This window comes from Rhipicephalus microplus, chromosome 3 (genome assembly GCF_043290135.1).
Source record: "Rhipicephalus microplus isolate Deutch F79 chromosome 3, USDA_Rmic, whole genome shotgun sequence".
In the NCBI taxonomy this organism is placed as follows: Eukaryota; Metazoa; Arthropoda; class Arachnida; order Ixodida; family Ixodidae; genus Rhipicephalus; species Rhipicephalus microplus.
Genome location: NC_134702.1, coordinates 117,605,387 through 117,632,206, shown reverse-complemented (window position 1 = coordinate 117,632,206; position 26,820 = coordinate 117,605,387). Strand labels below are relative to the sequence as shown.

Here is a 26,820-nt window from a genome sequence, read left to right as displayed (position 1 = left end):
GCACGCAGTAAATAAAAATACTGACCTGCTGCTACTTTCTCAACCTGTTAAATACTACTTCTGTCTTCACGTTGCGGCAATAGATTTGTGCTTAGCTTGCAGTCCTTGTAACAAGACCACGGCTGAGAATATTTCATCAATGCTGTTTTCTCACTACCTACAAAGTCAAGGCTTTGACCTAAGCACGTCTGCTAGGGAAGTTACATAAAGTAAAAGAAGGGGATCCACAAAAAAAAAACGGAGAGAGAGAGAGAGAGAACTAGAGAATGCGTTTCGGCTCCCCTGAGGAGAGCTTTGTCGCAATTCAGTCCACAAGGCTCCAGTCATTGTGAGCAAGGCTGCGTCAAGGTCACCGAAATGTCCTTATTCTGCATTTTTCTTTATGGTCGGTGTCCTCTTCTTAATTTCCAAGACGCACTCTTAAGGACACATGAAGATGAACATTCGCTACAGTAATAAAATAAAACGTGCCTGCTAAAAATACATGAAGTCAATGTTCGTTTTTAAGGGACCTGATGGCCTGCTGACGTAGTGGTTATGGCTAAACAACTGTGCTGTTGTTTTTTTCTTTGCAGGTGGTGGTTGTTTTATCTCCAGCTTTAAAAGCTTCGGTCTTATGGGGGTTGGGGGGAGGGAGGAGTGTTCTATGCATGGCTACACCAATGTGCGCAACATTAGCTTGTTCAGGTAAATCAGTGTACTTCGTGGGTGTTGACTAATCACGCAAATGACACAGATGAAAGAAACAGGTACAGGAGAATTGGCCCTTACTCTATTCAACAAGCGTCGCTCCCATTGTATCTTCCATCTTATAGTAGTTTGCGTGCTTTATCAATGAAAACTGCGTTTCGGTCGCATTACTTTCTGCTTCAATACATTACTAGACTCGCAAGCTGCTAGTAGTGGGAGCCTTGCTGGTATGAAGATGGTTAACGTATACTAACAGTATCAGCAAAACGGCCCGAAAAAGTCGCGCATTTGTAGCCTTGTAGGCACGTGTGCTCAGATTTGGGTGCACGTTAAAGAACCCCAGGTGGTCGAAATTTCCGCTGCCCTTTACTACAGGGTCTCTCATAATCATCTCGTGGTTTTGGGTCGTTAAGTAGCCTTGCTCATTACGCCCCAAAGATAAGGGTGTAAATGGGGTGTTTTGAATGTGTTTTAATTACGAACCCCTCAAATTTAAAAAAAATGGGGCGTAAAAAGGGTGTTCACCTGGGTGCTTTTAACGCGCACACCCGTTTTACATCTTTTAGGGTGTAAAATGTTTTACAGTGTACGGCTAAGAGTGGTTCATTCTGAAATCGTAAAAATGGTCATAACTGAACATGGATAAGGCGTTTCAAAACCAATTGGATCGCTTGTCAGTTGCTAATTTTCTTCGCACGCTTCTCATCGACATAGCCGAGTCACTCATTCGGAGGCTTGAGACTGCACACCATGGTACTGGGGTAGAACAAGATTGAAGAACAGTGTGACCTTAAGCCGAGCAGTAAGTGCACCAGGTTGCACAGAACCTAAAGAAAATGTTGCAAACAGACGTGGTGCACTGATTACTAATAATCGTTTGCGCCACGCAAGCTGTCTGAGCTGTGTGTCTCAAGGGAGCAACAAAGGTGGGTGCGGCAAGAGCATGCGAAAGTCCACACAAAGAAGTGGGCACCTTTAAGCTTCACCTATAACTTGAATGCGATAGTTATATACTGTTTCTAGTGCATGCTTCAACTTTTTAGTGCATACATTTGATTGTTTGATGCCACTCGAAAAGGTGAAATTGTGCGCCGCGGTGATGGAACTCGGCTACAGATGCGCAGGTCGCTGGATCAAATCCTGGTTGCGGCAGCTGCATTTTCGATGGAGGCGAGGTCACTGTAGACCCGTGTGATCAGATTTGGGTGCACGCCAATGAACCCCAGATGGTTAAAATTTTCTGGACTCCTCCACTACGTACGGGGTCTCTTATACAAGTGGTGGTTTTGGGACGTTAAACGCGACATATCAATAAATGAAGTTTAAATTGTAGATTTCATAATATTATTTATAAAAGTGAAAGTGCCTTGTGCCAGTGAAGCTTTCACATGCGGCTGAATTTTTCGTAATTGGAAGCATGGATTCGAACACGAGCAAAATGCGCGTTGAAAAGTTTCCACCAAGCTATGCACTTGCGACATAGTTTTAGAGAAATGTGTACATTACCGCGTGCGGCTTTTGTAATGGGTAACTGGCTTTAACCCGTGAAGTCATCGTCATAATCACATATTTCAACGCCTGATGGTAATATATGCTTGTAGACACAATAATATTGTGATTTACGTGTGGTATTGTGAAACCTCGTAAAGCATGAAAGTTCCTTTCACTGCACTTCCGAGCAGATGTATGGCTATGTGGTAGAACACCTACTTGCCACGCAGATAGCCTTGGTTTTAGGCTCTTACTCACACCCAGATTTGTTTCTAATTTATGTTATTTATATCTATCTGAATGTTTGATCACGCACAAAGTGATTTTTCGCTCTATACTATAACTACGCCCGCACTAACGCTGACTATGACACCGGAACGTCTCCGAAACAAGCCGGTTAGGACTTTCGCGTTAAAATAGGCAACCACTGTCGTTTGTGAATTCCTGCTATGCTTCGGCAAGACGCATGTCCGCCAGATATGAAGGTGCGTGAATGAGCGTGCTCGAGAACGCGAGCTTTCACTGAAAGATAAAGCTGAGGTACTTGCACTTGCCATCGCACTGCAATTTTCATAAATGTAAGCCATGCCTAAATAAGATTCTGACTATCGGCAGAAGCAGGAACACCACGACTCGAGAATTATTAGAACGATTCTATATAAAAGTATCAGGTTCACTGATGCAGAACGAACATCGTGCTTTTATGCAAAAGTGCCCCAGGCAAATTTGCCCAAGGCAATGATCAACCTTGTAGATGGTTGTGAATAGGGTGGTTTGCTATGTGTGCCTGGCTTCATGTGCATGTGTCAACCTTTATGTTTTGATGCAGAGTATAATAAATAAACAGTCGGACGTTTGGGCTCTTTGGCATGACCTTGTACTCTAGGTATTTCATCGTACAAAACCGTCATACTTTTTGTGTTTTTGTGGCTTGCGCAGGCACATCAACAGGCTAAGCCAGCAAAGTATTTTAGCGTTTACTACCATACCATTTTCATTACTCCAAATGTATTGAATGCGAAAAAGGTAGCGTTCTTTTTTTACTGCAGAAGACAACCATTTCTTCTTGTCGTCATAAAAAATAAAGTGTTTGGTATGAAATGATAAAAGAAATTTTGGCCTTACAAACAGTGTTCATTTCAAACAAAATGTTCACATATAATATTATTTTAGAACCCATCAAGAAATTCATAGGGGCAACATTGATACTCTGCACAGCTAAACACTGAAAAGACTGAGATGTACGTTTTGCAGAAAAAGCTGTTGTCGAGTATTACTACAAATTCGAGCTTTGGAACTACAATTGCTTTTAGATACAAACAAAATATAAGCAGTTGTGCCTGTCACGCCATCGTGCGAAGACGTTTCTCGACACGACGAAAGAAAGGTTGTCTCACTATGTGTGAGCTCTTCGAAAAAAACGCATCTACATGTTATTATTTTTGCGGGTGCATGACTATCTTACTACCACCGCTCTTGGTCAACTTAAGCATATAGCGCCAAGTACTCCCACCCGAGCGAAGCTGACACTATGGAAACAATAGACGTAGCCTTAAGTACGCATCGTATAGAAGCTTACCCGAACATGCGGCAATGATAAAAATACCCAAGAGAAACAGAAATTTACCGGCGGATACCTGCTGATGTACCGGGGCAGTTTGTTGCAGCATCGTCGTCTGTACTGAAATCAGACGAGGGGAACTTGTTTGCCCCGTCTGTACCAATGCTATCAGCCAGAAGTTTGCACTCAGATTAATGATAATCTGTCACAATGGTCCTTTTTATGGGGAGCCCACGATTGACGTCAATGCCACTACCAAAGCCACGAGCGCTCACCATCGCTCGCTGCAAGGAGGTTTAACCGTCTGAGTCTCAAGACAGCACCAATAAAAAAAGATTTTGCAAAACAATAATATTTCGTTCCCTGCCCTCAAAAACAAACGCAGAAAAATTACGAATCTTAAAACTTGAGCGGTTGTCTCAAATTATGATGGTACCCACTTGCGCACTTCTGATCTTTTGAAGTCTCTAAGATTGAGTGCAAAAACATATCAGACCAAAACTACCTTCAATGTGATCTACAGGGTGTTCGCAGTTAAATAGATGTACTAAGCATTTCGTTCAAGCTACAATTAGGAAAAAGAGCTGTCACTTACCACGAGGACACAGCCGAGCGTTAGTGTAGTACGCATACGAGCGATTGTGCAGTACTCAGTCATTTTCGTTCACTTGTTTTGCGAATATGACTAGACACACGGCACTACTTCTCAGGGCTTTCTGAAAGAAGCTCATTATTATATTGCCAACACAAATTTAGACTCGTAGATACGTAATTGTGATAATCAGTAGATTTTAAAACAACGGTACCCTATTTGTTACCCAGTAGGCGAAAAAGTTGAAATCCACAGCAGCCAAACAAAGCTGAGTAGATGAACTGAAAAAGTGATGTTTATTTTATTTTTAAATAATATTAGCAGAACAGAAGTGCTCAGACAGAGCCAAAACCTAACTTGAATTCATCTGTCACATTCTACAGATGGGAACACGCACGCTCATGAAGGTGTTCATAATACTGAATTTTCTGACCCCGCTGATGCTGCGCCGTATATTCAGGCACGTTTATGACAATGTAAGACCGTTCAGTGGCGATCGGTGATTTGTTTATAACGGTATGAATGTTTTCAAACACTCATTACCAAGAGCGCTTATTTGTTGAGGCCCGGAAATCAATTCAAGTTATTCTCACTTTTATGGACCTATTCACTTCCATTTTCATAAAACCTATCTTTATTCCCGTTAAAAATGTGAACAAAGCAAGTTCGAATAGGAACTATAGGGTGAAAGAGAAGTCCATGATTTGTTACCAAAAGGCGCACTTCTCGGGTGGATTTATCGGAGGTCCTGGCGTGCAGTCAAAGACACTGGAAATCTCCGGCATGTTCATCAGAGGCACTATGCACCTAGAGCGGAGTGGCGCGTACCGTTCCTCTAACGTTGTACGCTCAGCGAACCAGTTCACACAATGGTTGATGAAGAACAGGCGCTCCGTTGATATGTCGAGGTTTACTACTTTTACTTGTGTTTTGGGGGCAACGATGAGTAGGTAGCATACGCGACCATGGTCCCCACAAGGTCGGCCAGATTCTCCGAGTCCACCGTGTCGTTCAAGGTTTCGTGCAGGCCATTCAAGGACAGCTGGAAGTAAACGGCGAGTATTTGGACTACAACTCAAGCTGATCAAAGTAAAACAGCAGTGTCATCCGCTTAGCTCATCAGATATATCAAAAAACACTTTTATTTCCCTTCAGTACTCTACCCTTTGTTTCACGAGGATCGGGCCACATGCGTTGCTGTACGGTCTTCTGATGGACACCTCTGCTAGTCGAGAAAGCTTTTGATGTCGCAAGCCTCCTGTCACACATTGCCCCATAAATACCTAAAGTGCATACTGTTTTGGTAGATAACATGTTGTGTCGCACATTACGGGCACAAACAAAACAAATGTCATATGCTTAGAAGCTGCTGCTGGTTCTATGAAGGGGTTGAATGCATTTCTGTGTTTTTTGGTCGAAAATAAGAGTGACTTACAGGCAGGAGCGGGTTATGTGCTGGAATATATTTCTTCCCGCCAAAAATATGTAACAAAAGTTAGATTCAGATAAGCAACATCCGCTGATCTCCCGTTTTTTTTTGAACCAGTTGCGACACCGAAACCTGATTCGAGCACACAATGTGATATCACTGATATGTCTTCTACAATGAAACTACCTTGCTGTCGACATGAAGCTTCGGTTTCTTTACTCAATAAATATGCGATTTTTTAGCCGAAAGATCCGAGCATTGCAAACTTTCAGGTTGTTGTTATATTGCCACGTGCAGAAGAGCTGCCGATGGTCACTGTTGATTTAACACTTCGAGAATTACCAACGAATATAATACTCTTTAGTGACAAGCACGTTTGAGAGTACAAACACGTTCAATGCCATATAGACATCCAGCACAAAAGCACTGAATTTCAGCACGTGAGATGCTGTTGTGAATTGTCATTTTCAAGCACGCCTGGTAATAGCGCCACAAAGCGTGTAGTCACTTTATCGGAATTTCTAACACGCGAATTTCAAACTTTTGTAAAAGCACGTTTTCAATATTCATTTTGTACGTTTTTACTTATCTCTAGCAAGCCAAAACAACGCAACAGAGGTTCGTTTTTTGAAGTAATCATACCACGACAGCAAGCGAAATCACTACAAAGTTAACCACGTTGAACTGAAAACAGTAGAGTGAATTAACTACATGTACCAGATGCACAGATGAAATGCGATCTGAGAGGGTGTTTACTCTACTGATTTTTAGTTAATGCCTTATACGGGCGCTATCCATCTCACACACTTAGAAAGGGTTTTGACAGCTACTTAAAAGTGGTTACCTTACATGCAGGACATTGTAATTTTTCTCTCTGTCATGCTTCAGCACTACAAAATACAGGGAACTATTAGCAAAATTGTAAGTGCACTATGAAAATTTGCAGAAGTAGTTTGACCTCATAAAGCGTATCTTGCTCAGAACTACAAATGGTGAGCATTTTGTACCCTAAAATATTGCAGAAACATTTTCTTGTGACACAAAAAACAAATTTTCATACCAAAGTTTCATGGCCAAATAGACTGATTCTAAAAAGACGTTAAAAATAAATCATCCTCACAACAAATTTATGCGAGTGCTTCAAGCAGAGTGCCCTTTTAGTGTACTCCTTCACAAACTCGCTCGTGACAATTGTTTAGTTGTGTTTATTCACTTGTATTTCATCCACGTCGAATGCGTGCATGATATCGTGTGCTGTTATCTGTGATTAAGAAAACATGTAAGAGGAATCCTGAAAAAGAATTTGTAGATGAGTGCTAATAAGATCAGCGGTTGAATGGTCTTCAAATAAAGACCAGCATCGCTTTAAAAAAACAGCCGTTGTTTCCCTATAGTTTCTGATGCTGTGATCGCAGTCGACGTGAGAAACACCAAGCTCTGATACCACCAACACAGGCTCATGCTCATGCAGTCCTTGCATTTTCCTCTCAAACGCTGAGAAAGGGCATTTAGAGATGTAGATGGAGAAACCGATGAAGGCGTTCGCTCTCCACAGTCCTGGAGTTGGTGGAGGAGAAAGGAAAATGAACGCCTACCATTAAGCACCCTAAACTTGCTTGACACTATCTTCGCTATTGGCAAACGCCACTTAAAGTGTTTTTGCATAAGGCAGAGTATCTATAACAAAAATTCAGGTAATGTTCGGTTGACTCATTTACTCCACAAAAAGAACAATGAGGGGGAGCTGCCAGACCAGCTCTGTGTAAATATAAGTTTAGCTGCATAATTAGACGATGCAGTCTTGTGATTGCGACTTATAATCCACTAGTTGGACATATTTCACTATTGCACTGATACACGAAGTGCTTAAATTCTGATGTGGTCGTTAGTGCAGGTGCAGAAAATTTCTCTAACAGTAGTTTCTTTCTCTACCGTAAAGTAATAGGTCCTTATGCCCTGGAATCAAGGAAATTTCTCTAACAGTAGTTTCTTTCTTTGCCGTGAATAATAGGTTCTTATGCCCTGGAATCAAGACCGATGTGATCTAATTGAGATCTGGGCGAACTTCGGGGAAACTAATGCTCTTAAAGCACTCTGAGCTGGCGAGCCCTTGTTTGCAGCAAGAGAGGCACATACTAATAGTGAGTATGTCAAAGTTACTGCCGAACGTACTGAAGCCGTTATTTTACGGAGAGCTAGAATTTTCGAAAGAACGCGTGCTCCAAAATTGGCACAAAATCTCGAACGCGAACAGAAGACGACAAATATAGGGTAGGAGAAAAATGCCAATTCCAAATTTTTTTTTCTCTTTGTGACGCATCAGTTGCTATGGGTGCTTGTGTTGACGTATGTGCCACGTAATGTCTTAATGTAGCTTCTAAAAAGCTACATGGTATAAACCAAGTTATCAATCAAGATATCATTAAACTGTATTTTAACAGCCTTTAGGTGGTAGTGATTTAAGGTACAGCATTAGTTTAACGCCGAGTATATCTAGAAAGCGCTGTATAACCAGAATTTGAGGCTACAAAATCTCGGCCAGTAGTGTCCAAAAAAACAAGTCAGCACGGGCAACAAAAACTAATTTTATGCGTCTTAGAAATGACTTTGTAGCTAATAGTAATAATAACAGTGACAACGTTGGTAACCAATATTATTAATAGCAGTCACAACGTGGGTATTTTCTCGTCCTCTTTCAAAGGCTCCTAATTTGTGGTACATCTCCTGCACTACAACAAATAAATGCTACTTCCACTAACACTCGATTTCAGCACAAGTTGAACGCCAGAACTAATATTCGCGTCGCTCTTGACGGAGTGTCCTTTCTTCGTGTCATTGCCACACGGAGGTACACAGCTAAACTGGATCGAATGGAACATTAAAGTTTTTTGTTTTAAAAAATGGCTGCTCACATTTCCAAGCCCACCGTTATTGAGGGTGATTGGCCCGTACATATGCAAGAATGAACTCTGCATTATGCCTGGGGATACGACAATATCGTTGTAGGGTAATATGTAGAAACCGTTGGGTGCAGCCTCGCTGTACAGCAAAGCATCTTGGTCTCTCCAAGTATAGTGAGAAGATAGAGACAGCACCTTCATCCACGTGGGGAAAAAAGGCTACCGTGGTGCGTCTGGATAAGGCCCTGCGGTAGCAGATCAACAATACGTTCTTACAATAAACTTGATGGCTCACAATGAACGCACTCACCACACAAAAACCTTCGACTGGCTTTCGATAAAACTGAAGATCGCAGCTCGACATGTGACAAGTTTTAAGAGTTATTTATCAGGAATGCCCTGCCATATGCCAGATAGTTAAGGCAGCCATCAACTTAGTCACAATTCAAGAAACAAACACTTGTTTCTCAGATGTATAGCCAGTCTGATAGTTTCTTTTCCATGACGCCAATTGAACTAGAGCAAAGAGATTAAGCATGTCGTTAAAATTTATCTACTTGAAGGTAAGAGTTTCTTTGATTGAAAAGACAGAACGTCACATATGGCCAGGAAGATATGGACTAGTGTTTTCGAAATAATCCATAAAGTATCACGCTTGAGGCGTGGGGCATGACTGTTGCAACTGTAATTCGGAGGGGGGGGGGGAACAGCTACAGTCACCACAACCGGGGTACTAGTGAAACGCTGCGGAAGTCCTGCTAAATAATGTCTGGAGGATCAAAGCACATATGTTTTACAATAATTAGGTGATGAATGCAATATAATCTTTAAAAAATAACGAGAAGAGATACAGCACTAAAGTATAAAATTACTATACACGAAAAAGGGATAGAGTTGGGTGCATGTGTGTAGTCGTTAAAAACAAGAAAAGGCAGTCGTGCTGTTAACTATTACGCCTAACATCTGTATTGGGCAATCTCACGCTCAACACACGAGGTGTGCCGTCCACATCACAATCTTCGCATGAAAAAATTGCCCGCAGCTTCCCTCGGGGGAACACTGAGGAGGATGCGGAACATATAATTGGTTAACGGGGTGTTAAAGTGCGACATTTTGGGTCGATGGCTAAATTGGTTAACGTGGTTGTGAAATGGGGTGTTAAATTGCGACTTAATTGGGTCGATGGCTAAATTGGTTAACGTGGTTGTAGGAGGGGGTGTTAAATGAGTGAACACGTACACACGTATGCGAAAGGGCGGCGCTGGTCGAAGGGACGTCGATCATTGTTTTTGTGGATTCGTTGGAATTCATTTCACCGCGACCTTGGACGTCGACGCGCCGTACAAACCAACCGACGAGCGGCAACTGAGCGAGCGAGCGCCGACCTTGAGTATATATACAGCGCGACGGCGCATGCACTGTTAGCTTTCGAATGTTCGAGAAGGGGGAGAAGCGCAACGGCGCATGCGCGCGCGTCAGCTGCCGATGTTCTCGAAGCGCGACGGCGCATGCGCGCGCGTCAGCTGCCGATGTTCTCGAAGCGTGACGGCGCATGCGCGCTACATTATACAGCTAGCGAATGTTCGTGAAGAGGAGAAGCGCACGCGGTGTGTAGAGGAGGAAGGGGGCACAGATGGTGGAGGAGTGAAGCGCACGCGGTGTGTAGAGGAGGAAGGGATGCACAGATGGTGGAAGAAGGAGGAGGAAGCTTGCGGACGGCGCCGCACTACAGGCCTCGAGGATTAGATGCTCCGCATCTAAAAAAAAAACACAACATATCCACGAGGTGACCGTCGATGAGTAGGCGAGCTCCAGAGAAATTCATCAGAGAAAGTAGATTCACGCGAGCAGATGGAGGAAGAATTTTTCCAGTGGACGGTGCATTACAAGACACACCCATTGTGAGAAGTCCCGACCCTCGTGCTAAGTATCTCCTAGACACTATACCCGCGCCGTCCAGCCTCCTCCGTTTGTGCCATGGATCTTAATGCCTGAGGCAAAAAAAAAAGGTTCTGAAGAGCATTCCATCTTGGGATGCCCTCTTGAGGGCATCCTAAGATGAATCTGTCTGTCTGTCTGTCTGTCTGTCTGTCTGTCTGTCTGTCTGTCTGTCTGTCTGTCTGTCTGTCTGTCTGTCTGTCTGTCTGTCTGCAGGTGATGCAGGTTGGTGTCCATTTGTCATTCTACTCTAAAAGATTGCATTTCCTGTGCCTGCTGCTGTTCCTGGGCCCACAAGTATGATTGCATGTGTATCCTTAGTTGACATTTATGGTGTATTTTTGGTGAGAAATAGAGTACTCGGTCATAATACTCGTTCTGAATACCTTCGAAAAATCAACTTTCTTCCTAACGACTTCCGCAAACAAGTGAAGATACTTTGCCAGTTTTTCAAAGTTGCGCATAACCACTCACTACAAAGTATCAATTTAGAAGCTGCCTTCACTGAAAATCCAAAAAAGTTGAAATGCTAAAATTAGTGGCACACAGAACGCAAGAAATGCACAAAACGAAAATACTAGACAGTTATTAAGAGCAGTGCATAACAATCTAAAGATAACTTGAGCTCACCTTTAGACACAAATGAACAAAATCTGAACTGAATGAATAAGAATAATTGCGTGAAGGCAGTTTAATTATCCATAGAAGAAAAGGACAATAACTTGGTAATGAACTGGACAAAAAATAGTTGCATGCCTTGTGTATTCATTTCGTGATCAATATTTCTCGCTTGGTTGTGGATGGGAGGTCATTGTTTTGCGCGAATCACACTGAGATGTTGCCCCATTGATCGCGTTTCGCTTTTTCTGACCAGGTGTTTTCAAAGGCGTATTTTACAAAGGCGTATAGCTTTTAAAGGCATGTTTTTATTGTAATCAATCGGCCACATTTAATGAGCGGCTTTTCACTAAATACGTGTCAGGCAGTATTCAGGAAGTTGAGTTGCTTTCAAACTGATAAGCTTCTTTTGATGTGCAACATGCTTTGCTACACAGATATTGGCAGGTTTTTCTGCTTTTGGTAAAAGCAAGTCCTTGTTTTAAAGCTTTTAAGCTCCATCAAAACAAGCTGTACCTGAATGGAATGTGCCAGTTTTTAAATGCTGCTATATTGTCTCTGTTCATGAAATCATGACATCGAGAGTCAACAGCAGTGGCAATCATCACTGTATACAATGAATACATAACTTTTGGAAAATTATTGACAAGGCAATGGCTGTCTATGGTATTCGGTTCCTCCTATGTATTTAACACATAGCATTTTCGCCAGTGTCTTCTTCCTCGCCTATTCACTTTTCCACTGCTATTGTAAATACTATCGATAAAAGCTTTTTTCATCGAACTTTTGCTAAGATTGTATAAACAAGTTGTGTTTTCATTTTGCACCTGTATTTCTTTTTTTACGACCCTGCAGTAGACATAGTATAAAAGAAACTTGCAACGTGCCTTGTTCATATATATTACTGAATGCCTAAAATGTAATTTGTAACACTCCCATTAATGTCTTGCGCTGTGACAACGACAAATCAGTAAGAAGTAAGTAAGCTTCAAAATAAATGTTTTTTTTTCTTTCATATGGTATTCAGGCACTTCGGCATGTTCTTTCCTGCCTAGGCTGTGTGACTGCATGTCCTCATGGTTGCTGCAATTCTGTACATAAAAATACTGCACCCTCAACACACGCTCACTTATTGGAGTCATTGCTTACACAAAGCAAAACCACATTTTCTATGCTCTAAAAATGCAGTATGTATGTTACATGTGTTTGAAGTTTTTGATTCGAAAAGTGTGCTTTTGGTCTTACAGACACGCACAAGTGTGCTTTGACATTTTTATACCTTGGCTGTTCCAACACCACTTGTTTATGCGTGCACGAATGTGTTGATAAAGTGTTTTTAGGAAACAGTTTTTGTGCATAGACAATAATAATGCAACTTTCCGCACCATACCGAAGCTTTTTTCCTGCCCAGAAGCTTCGGGGCAGTTCCCGTAACTAGTCAACATGCTTTTAATAATAACGCACACAGTAGTATATATTTTCTGCATACGTCGCATGAAAGTCAACATGCCACACAACAATGTTGACATCACGTTGCTGGCATGCTGCCATCACGTTGCTGGTATGTTAACATCACGTTAACGGTATGTTGACATTACGTTGCTGCTATGTTGCGAAAACATTGCCATGATGTTGAAAGTGTGATCCTGAACGTTGCTATATCGTCCTGAATGTTACAAGCAACGTTATCATGTGATCAAAAAAGATGACGTTAAGCGCTTTTAGTCAACGTGGGGATAACCTTTCGCGTTACACCCGGCCGTATATATATATATATATATATATATATATATATATATATATATATATATATATATATATATATATATATATATATATATATATATATCTGTGTGTGTTGGCCTGACTAGTAAGAACTATAAGGAAATTTGCATGTCACTTCTAATGATCTATAATTCGCCGCCTCTTTAATAAAGTTATGAGGAGCACATCACTATGTTTGTAGAAACCACTTTTATTCAACGTTAGAAGCCTCATTACATTTCGGCACACTAGCGTGTACCGCATAACATGAAAAATATTCATATGATGTTTCTTTGATAGGCTTTCAGCATATAATAAAAACTATGAGCGTCTATCGTGAAGTGTCTAAAAAAATAATTGTCAAGCATTCCGGCTGAGAAAACGCGAAAGTGCTTAATAAACGTCACGAGAATCAAGATATGTTAGTTTCAGACATCTTAATAAATCGAACAACGACTTTGTCACACATTTAGTGCTATATCACTCTGCCACTCGCATTATGCATATTTTATTCAGCCTCAAAGAAAGATGCTGCTGTTGAAAAAAAAAAGTCAGGTGCTTGGCATGCTCCGGAAAAATTAATTGGCTTTTTAACTAGATAGCGCCTCGTAGTCTACTAAATATGCGATAAGTCATCGCTGCGATGAATGAGATTTAAAAAACGCTCATTAGAACAACTGAGTGGGTCACTGTTGTGACAAACACCAGCTAATTTGCTGCGGCTGCTGCTCCGAGGGAGCCGCCGCCACTCGTTTTCCCGTCCCTCCTGTCCCCGCCCGGACGCGCTGCAGCGGCAGCAACTGACCCTACGGCTGACCCGCGCTCTCCCATAGAAAGCTGCTCGACATGGCAGGCCGTACCATGTGCTCTTTCATCCAGCGGCCATGGTTGTCCAACATCTGAGATGCTTTACAAGAAGAATTCAAGCTATCAAATCGGGTCACAGGAGAAGATCGAAGAGTCGTAGTTAAAAAATTGGCCTACATGAGAAACTTTGTGGGAAATCGACGACAGCACCTCGAACATGACTACCTGGAAAAACTTTACAGTAAGGACTGCTTTATTTTTATACAGTTTGCGTGAAACAGAGTAGGCCACATAACATTAGCCATTTAAAGAATGGGTGCTATTTTAACAAAATTTTTTAACCTTGCCTACACTGTAACTAGAGTTACCTTAACATTTTAACAACAAAGATAGTTGTTGGACTCCAAACTATGTGGGAATGTGCACGCAAATACTCTTTAAGAACGACATTACAGTTGCAAATACTGTTATTCTCTTAACGTGAAATGACAGCTACAAATCCCATCAGGTCGATTTAAGGTGTTTTAGGTTTTGCTTTCGCCCAAGGTATCCGTCGCTGCAGTGAAGACAGTGTGGACTCTGTTTTTAGTTCAAATATACAATACAATGCCATTGATTCATTTGGAATTTTTTCTTCCATATTTTGCCTTCTTTGACATGAGAAGAATGCATTCTGTCAACAAATATTTCGATTCAAATTGCTTAACTAAGAATAAGAAACAACAATGTGGGCACCCGGAGAAAAATATTTTCTGAAAGAGACATGCAACAAAAAAGTTCCAGGCATTCAAGGTAGTTCTAGCCGTACTTATGCGTTGTTTCCGGCTTGCGAATGTATGCGATATTAGGCAACCAATCTTAAAAAAGTGCCACCAGCGTATGAAGTCACTACTAATAAGTGACGTACCCGCCTTTTATTATTAAGGCAGTAGACAAGCGAATACTAGTTATCGGGCAAAGCTATCAGTAACCTAGGTGTGAGACGTAACAAAAAGAAGGCCGCAGATATGAATATTCTCTACTCTTCTTGATCCGCAAAAAGACATCACACTCGTTCGGTACCTTCATTATCCTTCAAAGTAAGATGACTTATTTTATATGGCGGACGTACAAGAATTCGAGTGTATTAGTACGAAGGTGCCACTATAATATTTTATGGGGAACATTTTTTTTCTACTGCGAGAATTTGATGCAGTTGTCATGGTCCTAACACGTCTTCATACCACTGCGACGAGAACGGAAATCTCTCAGTCAGAGAGAAACTTGCATAGCTAGTATCATTGAGTGTTGAGTGCAAAGTATTCTTACGAGAGCCGCAATTGAGATGCTATGAATGAGCCTATGGAAATTTCAGGTAACGTTATACTGGTACAGTGGTATACTATGAAGTTGACAATTTAGCTCTTTGCTTTGTACGTTCATGTGACTCGATCTTGCAATTGTGATTATAGTTCATTACTTGAGGAGTGAAGCAATGAGGTGATGTTATTAAGCCAAATAAGTATATGAATAAAAATTTTCGAAAAAGAAGGCTGTGAAATAGATAACATTTATCCTAGTGTGACCACGTAGAATTATGTCTCCTTAATGAAGTAGTGAAAACGTTTCGAGCAATAAAGTAAAGAAACGATTGTGGAGGCTACCACTGTTTCAAAGCGATAATTGTCCTGAGAGGAGGATTGCAATTAACGTGCGGCGGAATTTTACTCTCAAATGAATTGCGAAAACTAGTCCCATTACCACCGCAAACTGCTTCTGGTTCGTTTAAACGATTACAGCTCTGTCTTGCTATAGCTAAGAAGGGTATACAAATAGAAATGTGATGATATCCGAACCAAACTCAACCGAGGAAGGAAGGTTATGTTCGAGGGGGCCAAAATGCGAAGAAATGTACAACTTTTAGATGATTATAAGGCTGTGAGGAGATAATGCCGTCAGGCAGCTAAAACAAAACTGCGCTTTCTACTCCAGAAGTGTGGCGGTTTGGGCTAGTTGGTAAGACATCACGGTAGTTATAACACAAGAACTGAGCGACGACAAAGGGACTTATTCTTGTCCCTTTGTCGTCATTCTGTTCTCGTGCTATAACTACCGTCATTTCTACTCCAGCCAGAAAACGATAGAAAGTTTAGCGAGAATGGTTGATCAGGTCTACACGTTGATTCTTGTTGCCCAAATTTTGCCTGTTAGCAAGGAACGTTTTACGTCTACTCACATCTGCTGGCATCAAGAATGTAGGTGGAAAAAATATTATTGGCGCCTCCCTTCGGCCCTTCTTAAAACCGAATCGACCATTCAATTACAAAAACGTGTCTTGAGATTTATTACTTGTTTATCCTATTCTTTACAAGCTCCGATTTTTTTTACCTTCATGAATGCTGCCTTTCTCGTCTCAACAAAATTATAAATCTGGGGCTTTGATAAACTCTGTCATTAACACCAACTTTCCGCTATCTGTAAGTTTTTTGCACCGACCCGTAACACACGGCGTGCAGGCAATGGAAACCTTAAAATATTCAATTGTGTGAATGTATATGGCTAATGGTCAATTCAGTTAACTGGTGGTAAAATCTGAAACAGAAAATCACTTGAAATAAAAATTTCATGCAAGTCTACTTTGACTTGTAAAATACTTTTTGTTAATCCTGCATATTCCGAAATAGAGTTAAGCTCATGTACACGATTTCGGATGACTCACTTGACATACACATATTTCTTTTTTGAGTTCTGATGTAAAGTCAACAGTTTTGATTTTTCAGCACAGTGTTAAGCACAAATTGCGCACAATCTTTTTTAGTACGTTTATCTAGTGTACTTTCACAAAGCGTAGATTTAGTGTTTTTATTGTTTCTCTAATTATATTACTAAAGAAATTTTTGTATTCGTTGCCGTGTATATTTAATTAGATACAAGAAACCTTTGAAGTTACCCTGTCATTAAGTACGTATAGATTCATATACTTATTGAATACGCGTCTGCTTCTTAAGTGCAATAAAAAAAGTCAACCGCGTCTCTCCATGGGAGAACCCGAGTAAATGCGTCACAGATTGGTAGGGGTATCGCTTGAATGTCGCTTAATTGGGTATGGTTTGGGAATGCTTTAGAGTTATTTCGTCTTTATCATTTTTATTTATTGAATGTAAAGAAGCGTTGCCTTCAACAAGTGGTGTGACGCTGATGTTGGGTTGTGCCGTACGACCGGTTGAAGGTACTGTTGCTTCCTTTGCACATACTCAATAGAATCAAAGCGTCAAGTCAAGCGAAAGCCAAGTAGAGACAACCTTGACTGAATTATTCGAGCACGTGGTTTGGTGCCTACATATACGGAATGGCCAGTTAACAGATGTGCAGCGTGAGCTGTCAGTTTTTCCTAGCAGGCGCTGCCTGAGTTGCCATTGTGAGGCGAGAGGGGAGGGAGAGGGCGACCGTTGGCACGAGACGCAGATGCAAGCATGCGTGGTGGGGGTGTGTAAGAAACTGCCGACGCCAGATTTGAGATAGGTGTGACTTTGAAGAATTACAGCATGATCGCGGAGTGAATGGCGATGAGGGGGGTGAAGCTTTCATCAGTCCGTCGGTCCGTGCATCTGTCCGTGCGACAGCCTATGTGTCCATGCCTCCGTCAGTCTGCCCATCCGCCGTCCTTTCATGCGTCCATCTGATTGTCCGTGGTTCTCTACGTCCGTCAAACTGTCCATCCGTCTGTGCTTTCCTTCGTCGAGCGTCCATGCGTCCATCCATCCCGTCCGTCCGTTCTTCCGTTCCTCCATTAATTCATCTCTGTCTGTCTGTTCATGCGTTCGTTCATTTGTCTTTCTGTCCCTCCGTTATCTTATTTTGTGTTTGTTCGTCCGTCCGTCATTCTGTCTGTATGGCCATTCGTCCATTATAGTGTCTGTCTGTCCGTCCATTCATTCGTCCGTTGATCTAGTAAGCATTCGAAGTACTGTCATGTCGCATTTTTTCATCATATAATCATCAAATACAAGTACCGCCATTCAGCAGACCTTTCAAGGACTAAACGAGAGGCGACTATGTACTAATACTACTACTAAATACATCGGGGACGCACAACCCACGGCTTAAGGAGCTTCGCACCTAAAATACTCCTCATTTAAAAGCTCATGTAAGAGATTTACTCACTAACTATCTAAAAAAGGCTTTAGGTCCAATATAAATTTGTAACCATTTTTTGTATCAAGTTGATTGAATAAGCACGGAGTGATTTATTATAGATTAAAGGGCTAAATAAAACAAGTGATTGAAAGGAACTTCGGTGAGCAAAAGCATTGACATAAATATCCAGAATTATGACAGTGGGAAATTTTAGAGGTGGTTATCAATGCCACACCTATGAATCGGTCACAGGCTTTAAAATTGATGAAATGACGCAAGTGAGTGCTCGCACTGCGGAACGTTTCTCTAGGCATACATTTCCGTTCGTAACATGCCTCGGGTATCATGTGTTCGAAATTAATTTTACGCACACTCAGTTTACAAATGTGCGGAACGTTTGTGAGCAACAAGGTTTTGATTGGATAGCCGTGCTCAGCCGAGCTACGCCATAGCAATCTTTTTAATTTGAAGGGTACCTTTCCTGCAATGTTTGTGACTTCTCTTCTGGAATACTTTTCGTTCTCAATTTGAATCAACCACGCACTATAGGAACGCCGAGAACAAATGTGCTAAATGAAATACGTCACTTGAAACCAAATTTGGTTGTGAAATCAACAGATTCGTACCCGGACGTACCACTCGACCGCCTTTAACCATCGTGGATAAGGGCGCTCTCGCCCTCCGTCCGTAATCTGAGGGCTGACTCGACTACGTGGCGTTGCGGTGAGGCGCAAGCATATTACGAAGCTTCCCAAAATGCACTTGTCATACTGACAGCCATTATATCACGTCCAATACTCTTCTACGAGGGTCCACCGGCTCTCAATTATGGCGTCCTTGGAACGGTGAGTGTTGTCACTTCAATAAAACAACAATGTTAGGCTAAACATTCGTAAATGTTGGTATGTGGCAATAAAAGTAGGTAACCAGATTTTAGAACTTAGGTCTCAAGCTCACCTCATCTAGTACGCCACAATCACGAAATTTAGTCGCCTTTGAGCTGGCACAGTGAATAAGCTTGAAATTGAAGCTGGGAGAGGGAGGGCGGGGAGGAGAAGTGACAAAAGAAGGAAGCATCATTAGAAATAAAGTGTTTACATTATGTCATATGAATAATATCTGGAGGAGATTTGGCCTCAGCGTTTTAGACGCATATTTATAGCTCTCTGGATAATTATTGGATTGTGGAGGCCGGTCCTGGAATATAGATTTTCTTCCATGGTTGTGTTTCAACCCATATTGTTCCCATTCTCGTCGCAGTGACTATGCGCTCTCGCTGTCCCGTCCGACCAATGACCAATGCGTTAGTAAACGCTATATGTGAGTAAATATAGTAAGATGCATTTTGCAAGGTCTTTTTGCCAAGCCGCCACCCACATGCAGATCGTGGGCCGCGTCTTTTACACCAACTTTTTTAATATGAATAAACACACAAATGAAAATTGTTAGGACAATGGTTATTTATTAGAGACTGTATACTTGCCGGGGGCAAGTTGTCTTTTTGTTGATTTTTCTTTCTACACTCAGAATTACAACCACTGCTAATACCATCCCCTAGCTTGCTTTGGAATTATTGTTTGGAAGTTTTCATTAAAAAGGTGCTTAATAAGAAAGACTTGCTGGTAAACTTTCGAACTTCATATGTGTTTTGTTGTTACATTATTTTTTTTAACCTAGGGGTGGCGTTTAGGCACGATTTCTCATTCGTGAGAGACTTCATTATAAGGATTCTAAAGGTTTTTTTCCATGGCGCAGTTTTAAAAACAACGAACAATTCACCAACCAGCAGATAGTCAGCAACAAGATGATGCATGCCTATGATGTCACGGGAATTGCATACGACGAAGTGGCTGAAACACGTCCTTAGGCCTCAGCTTTGTTTACAAGAGAATACTATCAAAGAGCGCTCTGTTTACGACAGTCCCACGGAGCCGCTGTGAGAACGTGAAACCGGACATCTTGGGTGTGAAGATAAAGCCGAACTTCGATTTTTTTAACACAAGACGCACACAACATGGAGGGTCTCAGAAAAATAAAAGCTCCTAAACAGCCAAGAGAATTACGGAATTAGTGCCACATCGCAACTACAGATGTTCAGCAGAGCAAAAAGAGTTTATGCCTTCATCTCGAACGCTGATTTTTCTGAGACATTCACAAAGACAATAATGAAACTTGGTTGATAACAGTGCCATCAATAGTTCCAGTTAGGTACTAAACAACAAAATACTGATGGTTTATAAGACAAAGCACTAGTAATGCTTAAAAGTGGTCACTGACATTTTCCGAACATAAAATACGCAGTTGTGTACATGTACAGGTAATGAAGTGATAGTTGTGATGTTCACAATTCACTGAAATTGAGGGCTACGGTGTAAAGAAACATTATTCCGTTTTTATCTTGTCACAGGAGACAATGGAAAACAGAATTTTTTTGTGTTTTAAAGCAGCCTGACAACCTGAATCGTAAACGGGCTTTCATGCGTACTGATTCACTCTATATTTAGTCTAACTTTAATGTAGTTGCCCAACGTGCAGTTGTGCAGCTTACATACGGCGACCATTTTTCGACTCGAGTGGTCATTGCAGACGATCATTGATATGAAGAAACTGTGACGTATAGCAATAAATTTTCATTGTTTCAAGCGTATATGAAGTTTGTTCGCGCTGCCAAGCTTTTTCGTTGTTAATGTTTTCGCAATCAATCTATACCACTAAGCCCCTTTCTTTCACCTTCCAATAAAAATTCCTTGATAAAGCGTTGAAACTATGAGCAATTCCTAATTAATTCTAAATGCGATTTTCCTACAAATCTACATCAAACGCCCATCATGTTCATATTTGTAGCCATTAGTAACAACTTCCGAGCTCACGCTGTGACGTCTTCTGTGCGACGTACTTCCTGTGCTCGAAGCTCTTCGAATGACTGCATATATTGAGGCCCAGATGCTCTTTGTGTTAACGATTTTGAAACATAAGATGCTCAGCTGGGGTGAGACAGACATCTCAATGCCACGGCGCCACTTTTCCGCACTCAAAACTCTATGTGGAGTGCGAGAGTACATAAACGGAGTGTATTGTAAGAGATATATGTTGTGCTATGTCGTTCCGCATAACTGAAAAAATGCTGAAAAGTGGCAAACTGAGGAGATCTTGTTAACCTGCATAGCTTTTGTCTGACAGTAAAGCACTAAGCAGAACCAAGTCATTCGCACAAAAGGCACTACACGATACGCTAATTTGGTGTTTGTCGGCCTGTTTTATGCCTTAATGTCGTGTACATTATAATACTTATTTATTATAACTCAACACATTGTCACAGTTGCTGAACTGTCATGCTCTTCTATCATTAGATTTCATGAAAAATCAAGTTTGAAAAGGTGACAGGGACTGTCAGTTGCCGAATCTGTTCATAAAAAAAAACTTTGCGCAATCAGTCCCTTACGACTAACGTAAAATATGCACTAAATATTGCAGACGTAACTTTCGTTTCTCTGAATAGTAGCAATAGTTAGCGATATTCGTTAATAGTAAAATCGCTATATAACCTTCATTCTTGTTATTTTCAGTGCGACATGTTTTGCGTGGCAGCTTTGATTAAAATGAAGCTGCAGGCGGTACCTTCTGCAATTATCATTTGTGCGGTGTTGGTATGAGACTTGTAACTTTTTGCGATTTTGAAATTTGCAGATACCGCACAAGGCTCGCCAGGAATCGGATAACTTGATCGACTCTGAGAACAGAGACGACCTTGTGGACGTGAAAATTGCTTACAGGGCCTTCTATTCACTGCTCTACCACGAGCGTAGGCTCACATTGGGCGGCCTCAACATCTCCACAGAACGCCTGTCCTTTATTGGCCACTGCTTGAAATGGTGCTCTAAAGAGAGCAACGTAGTACACCAGCAAGCGCCGTTCCGCTTCCGCTGTGTCGTGCCGTTGATGAACATGCCGGAGTTCTCGAATGCGTTTGACTGTGCTGCAGGACAGCCAATGAGCCCGCAAGAGAAGTGCAATATCTGGTCATAAAGTGATGCATATCTGCACACACTTTAATTCTACACTTAATAATTTGTCCACCATTGCTCAATGAAGCAAACAAGCTGAAGAATCAGTACTGACGATGCGGTCACGACGTAAAATGATTTTCTATATTTTGTCTAGTATTGAGCAAGCAACTCCGGGATATTTTTTATTTGTATCTTCTGGCTACCTACGATATCTCCCGTATCTCGGATCAATAAGAGTAGTCAAGACTTTTGAAAAGCATACTATGTAAAAGAGCTCCAGTTTGTAGGGTTAAGTATTTCAATATGATCTATGATATTTATATGTACTTCAAAAGAATCACATATTGTACTTGATCGTTTTTCAGTTCAAAATATTAGCATAAAATATTCAATTAGAGAGACATGTCTATGTGAACATTTAAACTCAGTTGTTAAGACATGAACCGGGTTCTAAAGCCGTAGATATTGGAAAGTTCGAATATGATAAAGAAGTGCGGTGTTTTTGCCTCAAAACGATTACAGCATTTCATCGCGTTGCTGCTTGTGAACGTACTATTATTATCTTATGAGTTCATACTCTCATTTATTAGGCTCTAACTATGATGCATTTAGTGGTCAGTCAACATGCACAAACAGAAGTCCCGACAAAATGATAACCGAAACATTACAACAAAAACATCAGTTGGTACAGAGGCGACAATATCAAGTGATTTACCTTGCATGCATGTGCCAAGCAGTTAAGGGTAAGCACAGTGCTGGTTCTAAAATATTATTAATTTCCTGTTTTTTACTTGTGCACCGCGCCACTTTGTCGTTCACCACAGTGCTATGCACAGTACTCTAGCTTGCAGCGAGTGCACGTTTCAACAAGACGTTTTCTTGTTTTTGAGCATGTCATTGTCCTCTTCGTAAACATAATAACAAGTGCACAATGTTTTATTACTGTTTATTTACGCGGTACAATAGTGAAGCTTCTGGATTCAATAAAAAACTGGCGGATTCCGCGTGCAGTGGTATCGATGATATGCGAAGCACAAATGAGGAATGTTGATATGTCAGTTTAAACACAGCACAACGTTAGGAGGTGGAGTTAAATTATGTCTTACATGACTTACGATTCATCGTTATCATGTTTGGACGTCTCATTTACCTTCGTCATCTATTCACGCCATTTGATACCAAATTTGGTATTTGTGGAGCTAGCCAAACGGCCGCGAGCGTGCTATGAGTGTACCATGTAGTCAAGTTTTACACGACATGCACGCCATGATTATCATGTTTGGACATGTCGTTTACCTTCGTCGTCTATTCACGTCACGTCATACCACGTTTGGTATATGTGAAAATCGCGCAATGGCCGCGAGCGCATCATGAGTATGGCGTGTAGGCTTGTTAGTACATGACACGCCTATCTTGATTATCATATTAGCATTAGTAAATACCTTTGTCATCCATTAACATCACGTAACACCAAGCTTAGTATATGTGTAGCTAGCGAAACGGCCACGCACGCATCAGAAGGGCGCAATATACTCCGACGTAACGTTGACACGCGCGCACGCTGGGTGCAACGACACTACGCTAGCTAAACGCGAGCATTGCCTGACGCCAAGCGCGACCTACGCGACCAGCGTTTGTCAGCGCGGCGCGGTGGTAACCAGCACAAAATGCGGCATGCTGCATTTCGCGCTGATGAAGTTACTCAGACAGCACTGCGTCTGCATCTTTTCGTAATGGAGGGACGCCGGGCGCGCTCAAACGCGCATGCGTCCAAGGAACGCAGCGCGGCGCGCGCCTGCGAGTATATTGTCACAAAGGCACAGGAACGCAGGCACAAAAGCAGGGCGTTTACTTTCATGACCAAACGCCAAAAGCACAAACACCAGAGCACAAAGCACTTCGTTATCCTCCTCAAAGGCTGGCCACTATAGTTGCCAGCCTACCTTGCGTCAATTCCCCCTTTTCAAGAGTGACCGTCCCGGTCAATTGACTAAAATGTTAGAGATAGCCATAAAAAAAGGTCACGTCAACGAAAAAACAAACAAACATAATCCCGCGCTGTTGTGGATAATAAGAAAAGTTCGAAGTGTTCATAACTCGCGGGCGTATTACGGTTTCATCCGTGCTACATGGACTACTTCTGGACGTGGACGTCTTCGGTTTAAACTGGTATTGGAGCTTTGAGGAACTACCTCGTAATTCACGTCACTGAGGCAACGCACAACTTCGTAAGGCCCAAAGTAGTGTCGCAATGGCTTTTCCGAAAGCCCACAATGTTGAACCGGTGCCCACACCCATACATAGTCACCTGGTTGATAGTGGACGTTCCTTCGACCTTGGTTTTAACGGCAAGCGTCGATATCTTGCTACGTGCGAATGCGGTTCCGTGCAAGCTGGCGGACTTCCTCGGCTTTCTCAACGAAGTCGTCAACGCTGTCATTTCCGCTGGCGTCCTGGTCTACGGGGAGCACAGCGCCTAACCCTCCTCTCGTTGGTGGAATGATGAGTGTACGCGTGATTATAGAAGGCGAAAAGCCGCTTGGAAAAAACTTCTTAATCAGAGCCCAACAAACTGGAAGGACTATCAATTCCTTGCTGGCGTATTAAGCGTACAGTGAACCGCGCAAAAGAAGCATACGAAACTAGACATTTTCATTATCTTTATAAATCTAACAATAAGCGTGCTTTGTTCGCTTATCTTCCGACAAGAAAAGTACTTCCAGCGCTTTTAACGTTGCAGTCATGCGTCTTGACGCCGGGGTAGAAATCAACACCTTTCTGGAAGACATAGCGCAAGGTTTAGAAGGCCGCTTCACTGCTAATTTATTGGCTATTCAGTTCGTTCTGGTAAACTTGCATGAATTTCCAGAAGCTTCTTTAGCTGAATTGAGTCAGACAGTATTAAGCTTACCGAGGACGGCTCCCGGACCAGATGGGATTGCGAACTTTATGTTGAAATGTTTACTCCAGAAATCGCCTAATATTTTGCTAGAACTAGTGAATTAATCGCTAGGGAACGCATGAATACCTCCAGACTGAAACTTGCCAAAATTTATTGTTGATAAAAAATGAAAATGATGCATACACGTTGGATAACATAAGGCCGATCGCACTGACATCAAACTCAGTGAAATTGGTTGGGAGAATCATCAATATACGAAATAATGAACTTATTACCATGAGGTGAATTCTAAGTCCTTGTCAAATTGGGTTCAGGGCTGGTTGTTCAATTTGGGATGCCAACGTTGATCTAGAAAGTCAGCTTCAATTAGCTCGGCTACATGAAAAATATGCAGCTTTAGTTACCTTAGACATCGCTAAAGCATATGATACCGTGGAGCACTGTATTTCGATAGATCGATTAGAATACCTTGATTTTTCATCATACATAGTAGCGTGCGTTCACAATTTTCTTGCAGACAGGAAATTTTATTGTTTTAAAGATGGGTTTTCATCATCTACTCATACCCAAATGAGGGGAGTACCGCAAGGCTCGGTGCTTTCCCCGGTGCTTTTTAATTTACTAATGAGCACCATTCCACGTAAACAGGACATAACAACTTATGTTTATGCAGACAATATCGCATTTTTTGCAATGGCAGATAACCGTCAGACGTTCCATGAACGGCTGCAGACTTACCTTAATATATTGGAGAGCTGGCTCGATGGCAACAGCTTTTCACTTAATCCGAGTAAATGTGCCCTCCTTGTTTTCCCGCTGCAATACCCTGTGAATACCTCTCTGTCTTACCATCATGAGGATATACCACAGGTGGAATCTGTTAAATACCTTGGAGTAATTTATCACACCTCGCCTAACTGGCGACCTCATATCGAATATATCGCCGGAAAAGGTGTGCGGGCCATTGGCATATTACGTAGGCTAAGCAACTACCGCATACATATGAGAAGAGACACATTGGTAATGATATATCGCATGTACGTTCGTCCCATTTTGGAATTTGGTTGTGTACTTTTCTCTGAAGTTCCAGCTTATAAGTTGCGGCCTCTAATTCTTCTGGAAAGAGAAACTTTGCGCTTATGCCTTGGCCTTCCCAAAACAGTTGCCAACAATGTGTTGCATCTCAAATCGAGGGTCTCACGGCTTTCTTGTAGAATTCGCCTTCTGACTGTTCAGACATTCTTAAGAATTTATGAATCACCAATACGACATTCAGAAGCAGCCTTTATTTCCACCCCGGAATCAGTTTTTTTTTTGCTGCTAGATGGGCGCGATTTCACACGCCACAAATTATATTTGTGCAAAACTTACTGGAGCCTCTAAACGTACGTATATGCGACATCATGCCGAGTCGTGATAACTCAGCCCCGTTGGAAATCAGTTCGACAACATTTTTTCTGATAATGCAAAATTACTTCCCCATAATATTTTGGATGGTTTACTACAAGATCACCTGTGTAGTATTACAACGAACGTTATTATTGCTACAGACGCGTCGCAATATGACGAACAGTCAGAAGTTAGTATTTTCAGCCCGATTTTAAATTGGATTTATTCCCTTCGACTACCCGATTTCATACCTGTTTTTGTGGCAGCAATTACAAGATACAGCAATTACATCAGCTGTCATAATAACAGATTCCTTATCTTTCTGTGCGGCACTTACTGTTGGTGCTGATAATCACGTAACAAAGGCGTTCCGTGCACTAGTACCTGCGCATTTGAGAAAAGTACGATTAGTTTGGGTGCCTGGACATAAAGGTTTGTTTCTAAATGAAATAACCGATTCCTTAGCTAAGTCATCAATCAGCGAACCGATTCTACCGCTCTGTCCATCATCTGCTTGAGTGGCTGCTGCTCGATTCCGCAGATGTACGCTTATGCAAGTCTTTAAAGGTTCAGCACTAACAAACTCTACGGAATATCGCCATTTATTATATCCCTG

At 41.7% G+C, this 26,820-nt stretch overlaps 1 protein-coding gene across 1 annotated transcript; it reads left to right on the top strand.

The window, feature by feature from the left end:
• The first annotated feature begins 18,734 nt into the window (after positions 1-18,734).
• On the top strand, positions 18,735-21,932 carry LOC142802919 (neprilysin-1-like). Its single transcript, XM_075888003.1, has 3 exons — positions 18,735-18,751; positions 19,167-19,209; positions 21,594-21,932. The coding sequence occupies exons 1-3, from the start codon at positions 18,735-18,737 to the stop codon at positions 21,930-21,932; spliced, it is 399 nt and encodes a 132-aa protein (XP_075744118.1).
• The last annotated feature ends 4,888 nt before the right edge of the window (positions 21,933-26,820 follow it).

Bases quoted from the DNA above. Each gene is read 5' to 3' on its own strand.
- LOC142802919 (XM_075888003.1), top strand. The intron at 19,210-21,593 runs GTTAGTAAACGC...TGAAATTTGCAG, and splicing joins GTCCGACCAATGACCAATGC to ATACCGCACAAGGCTCGCCA.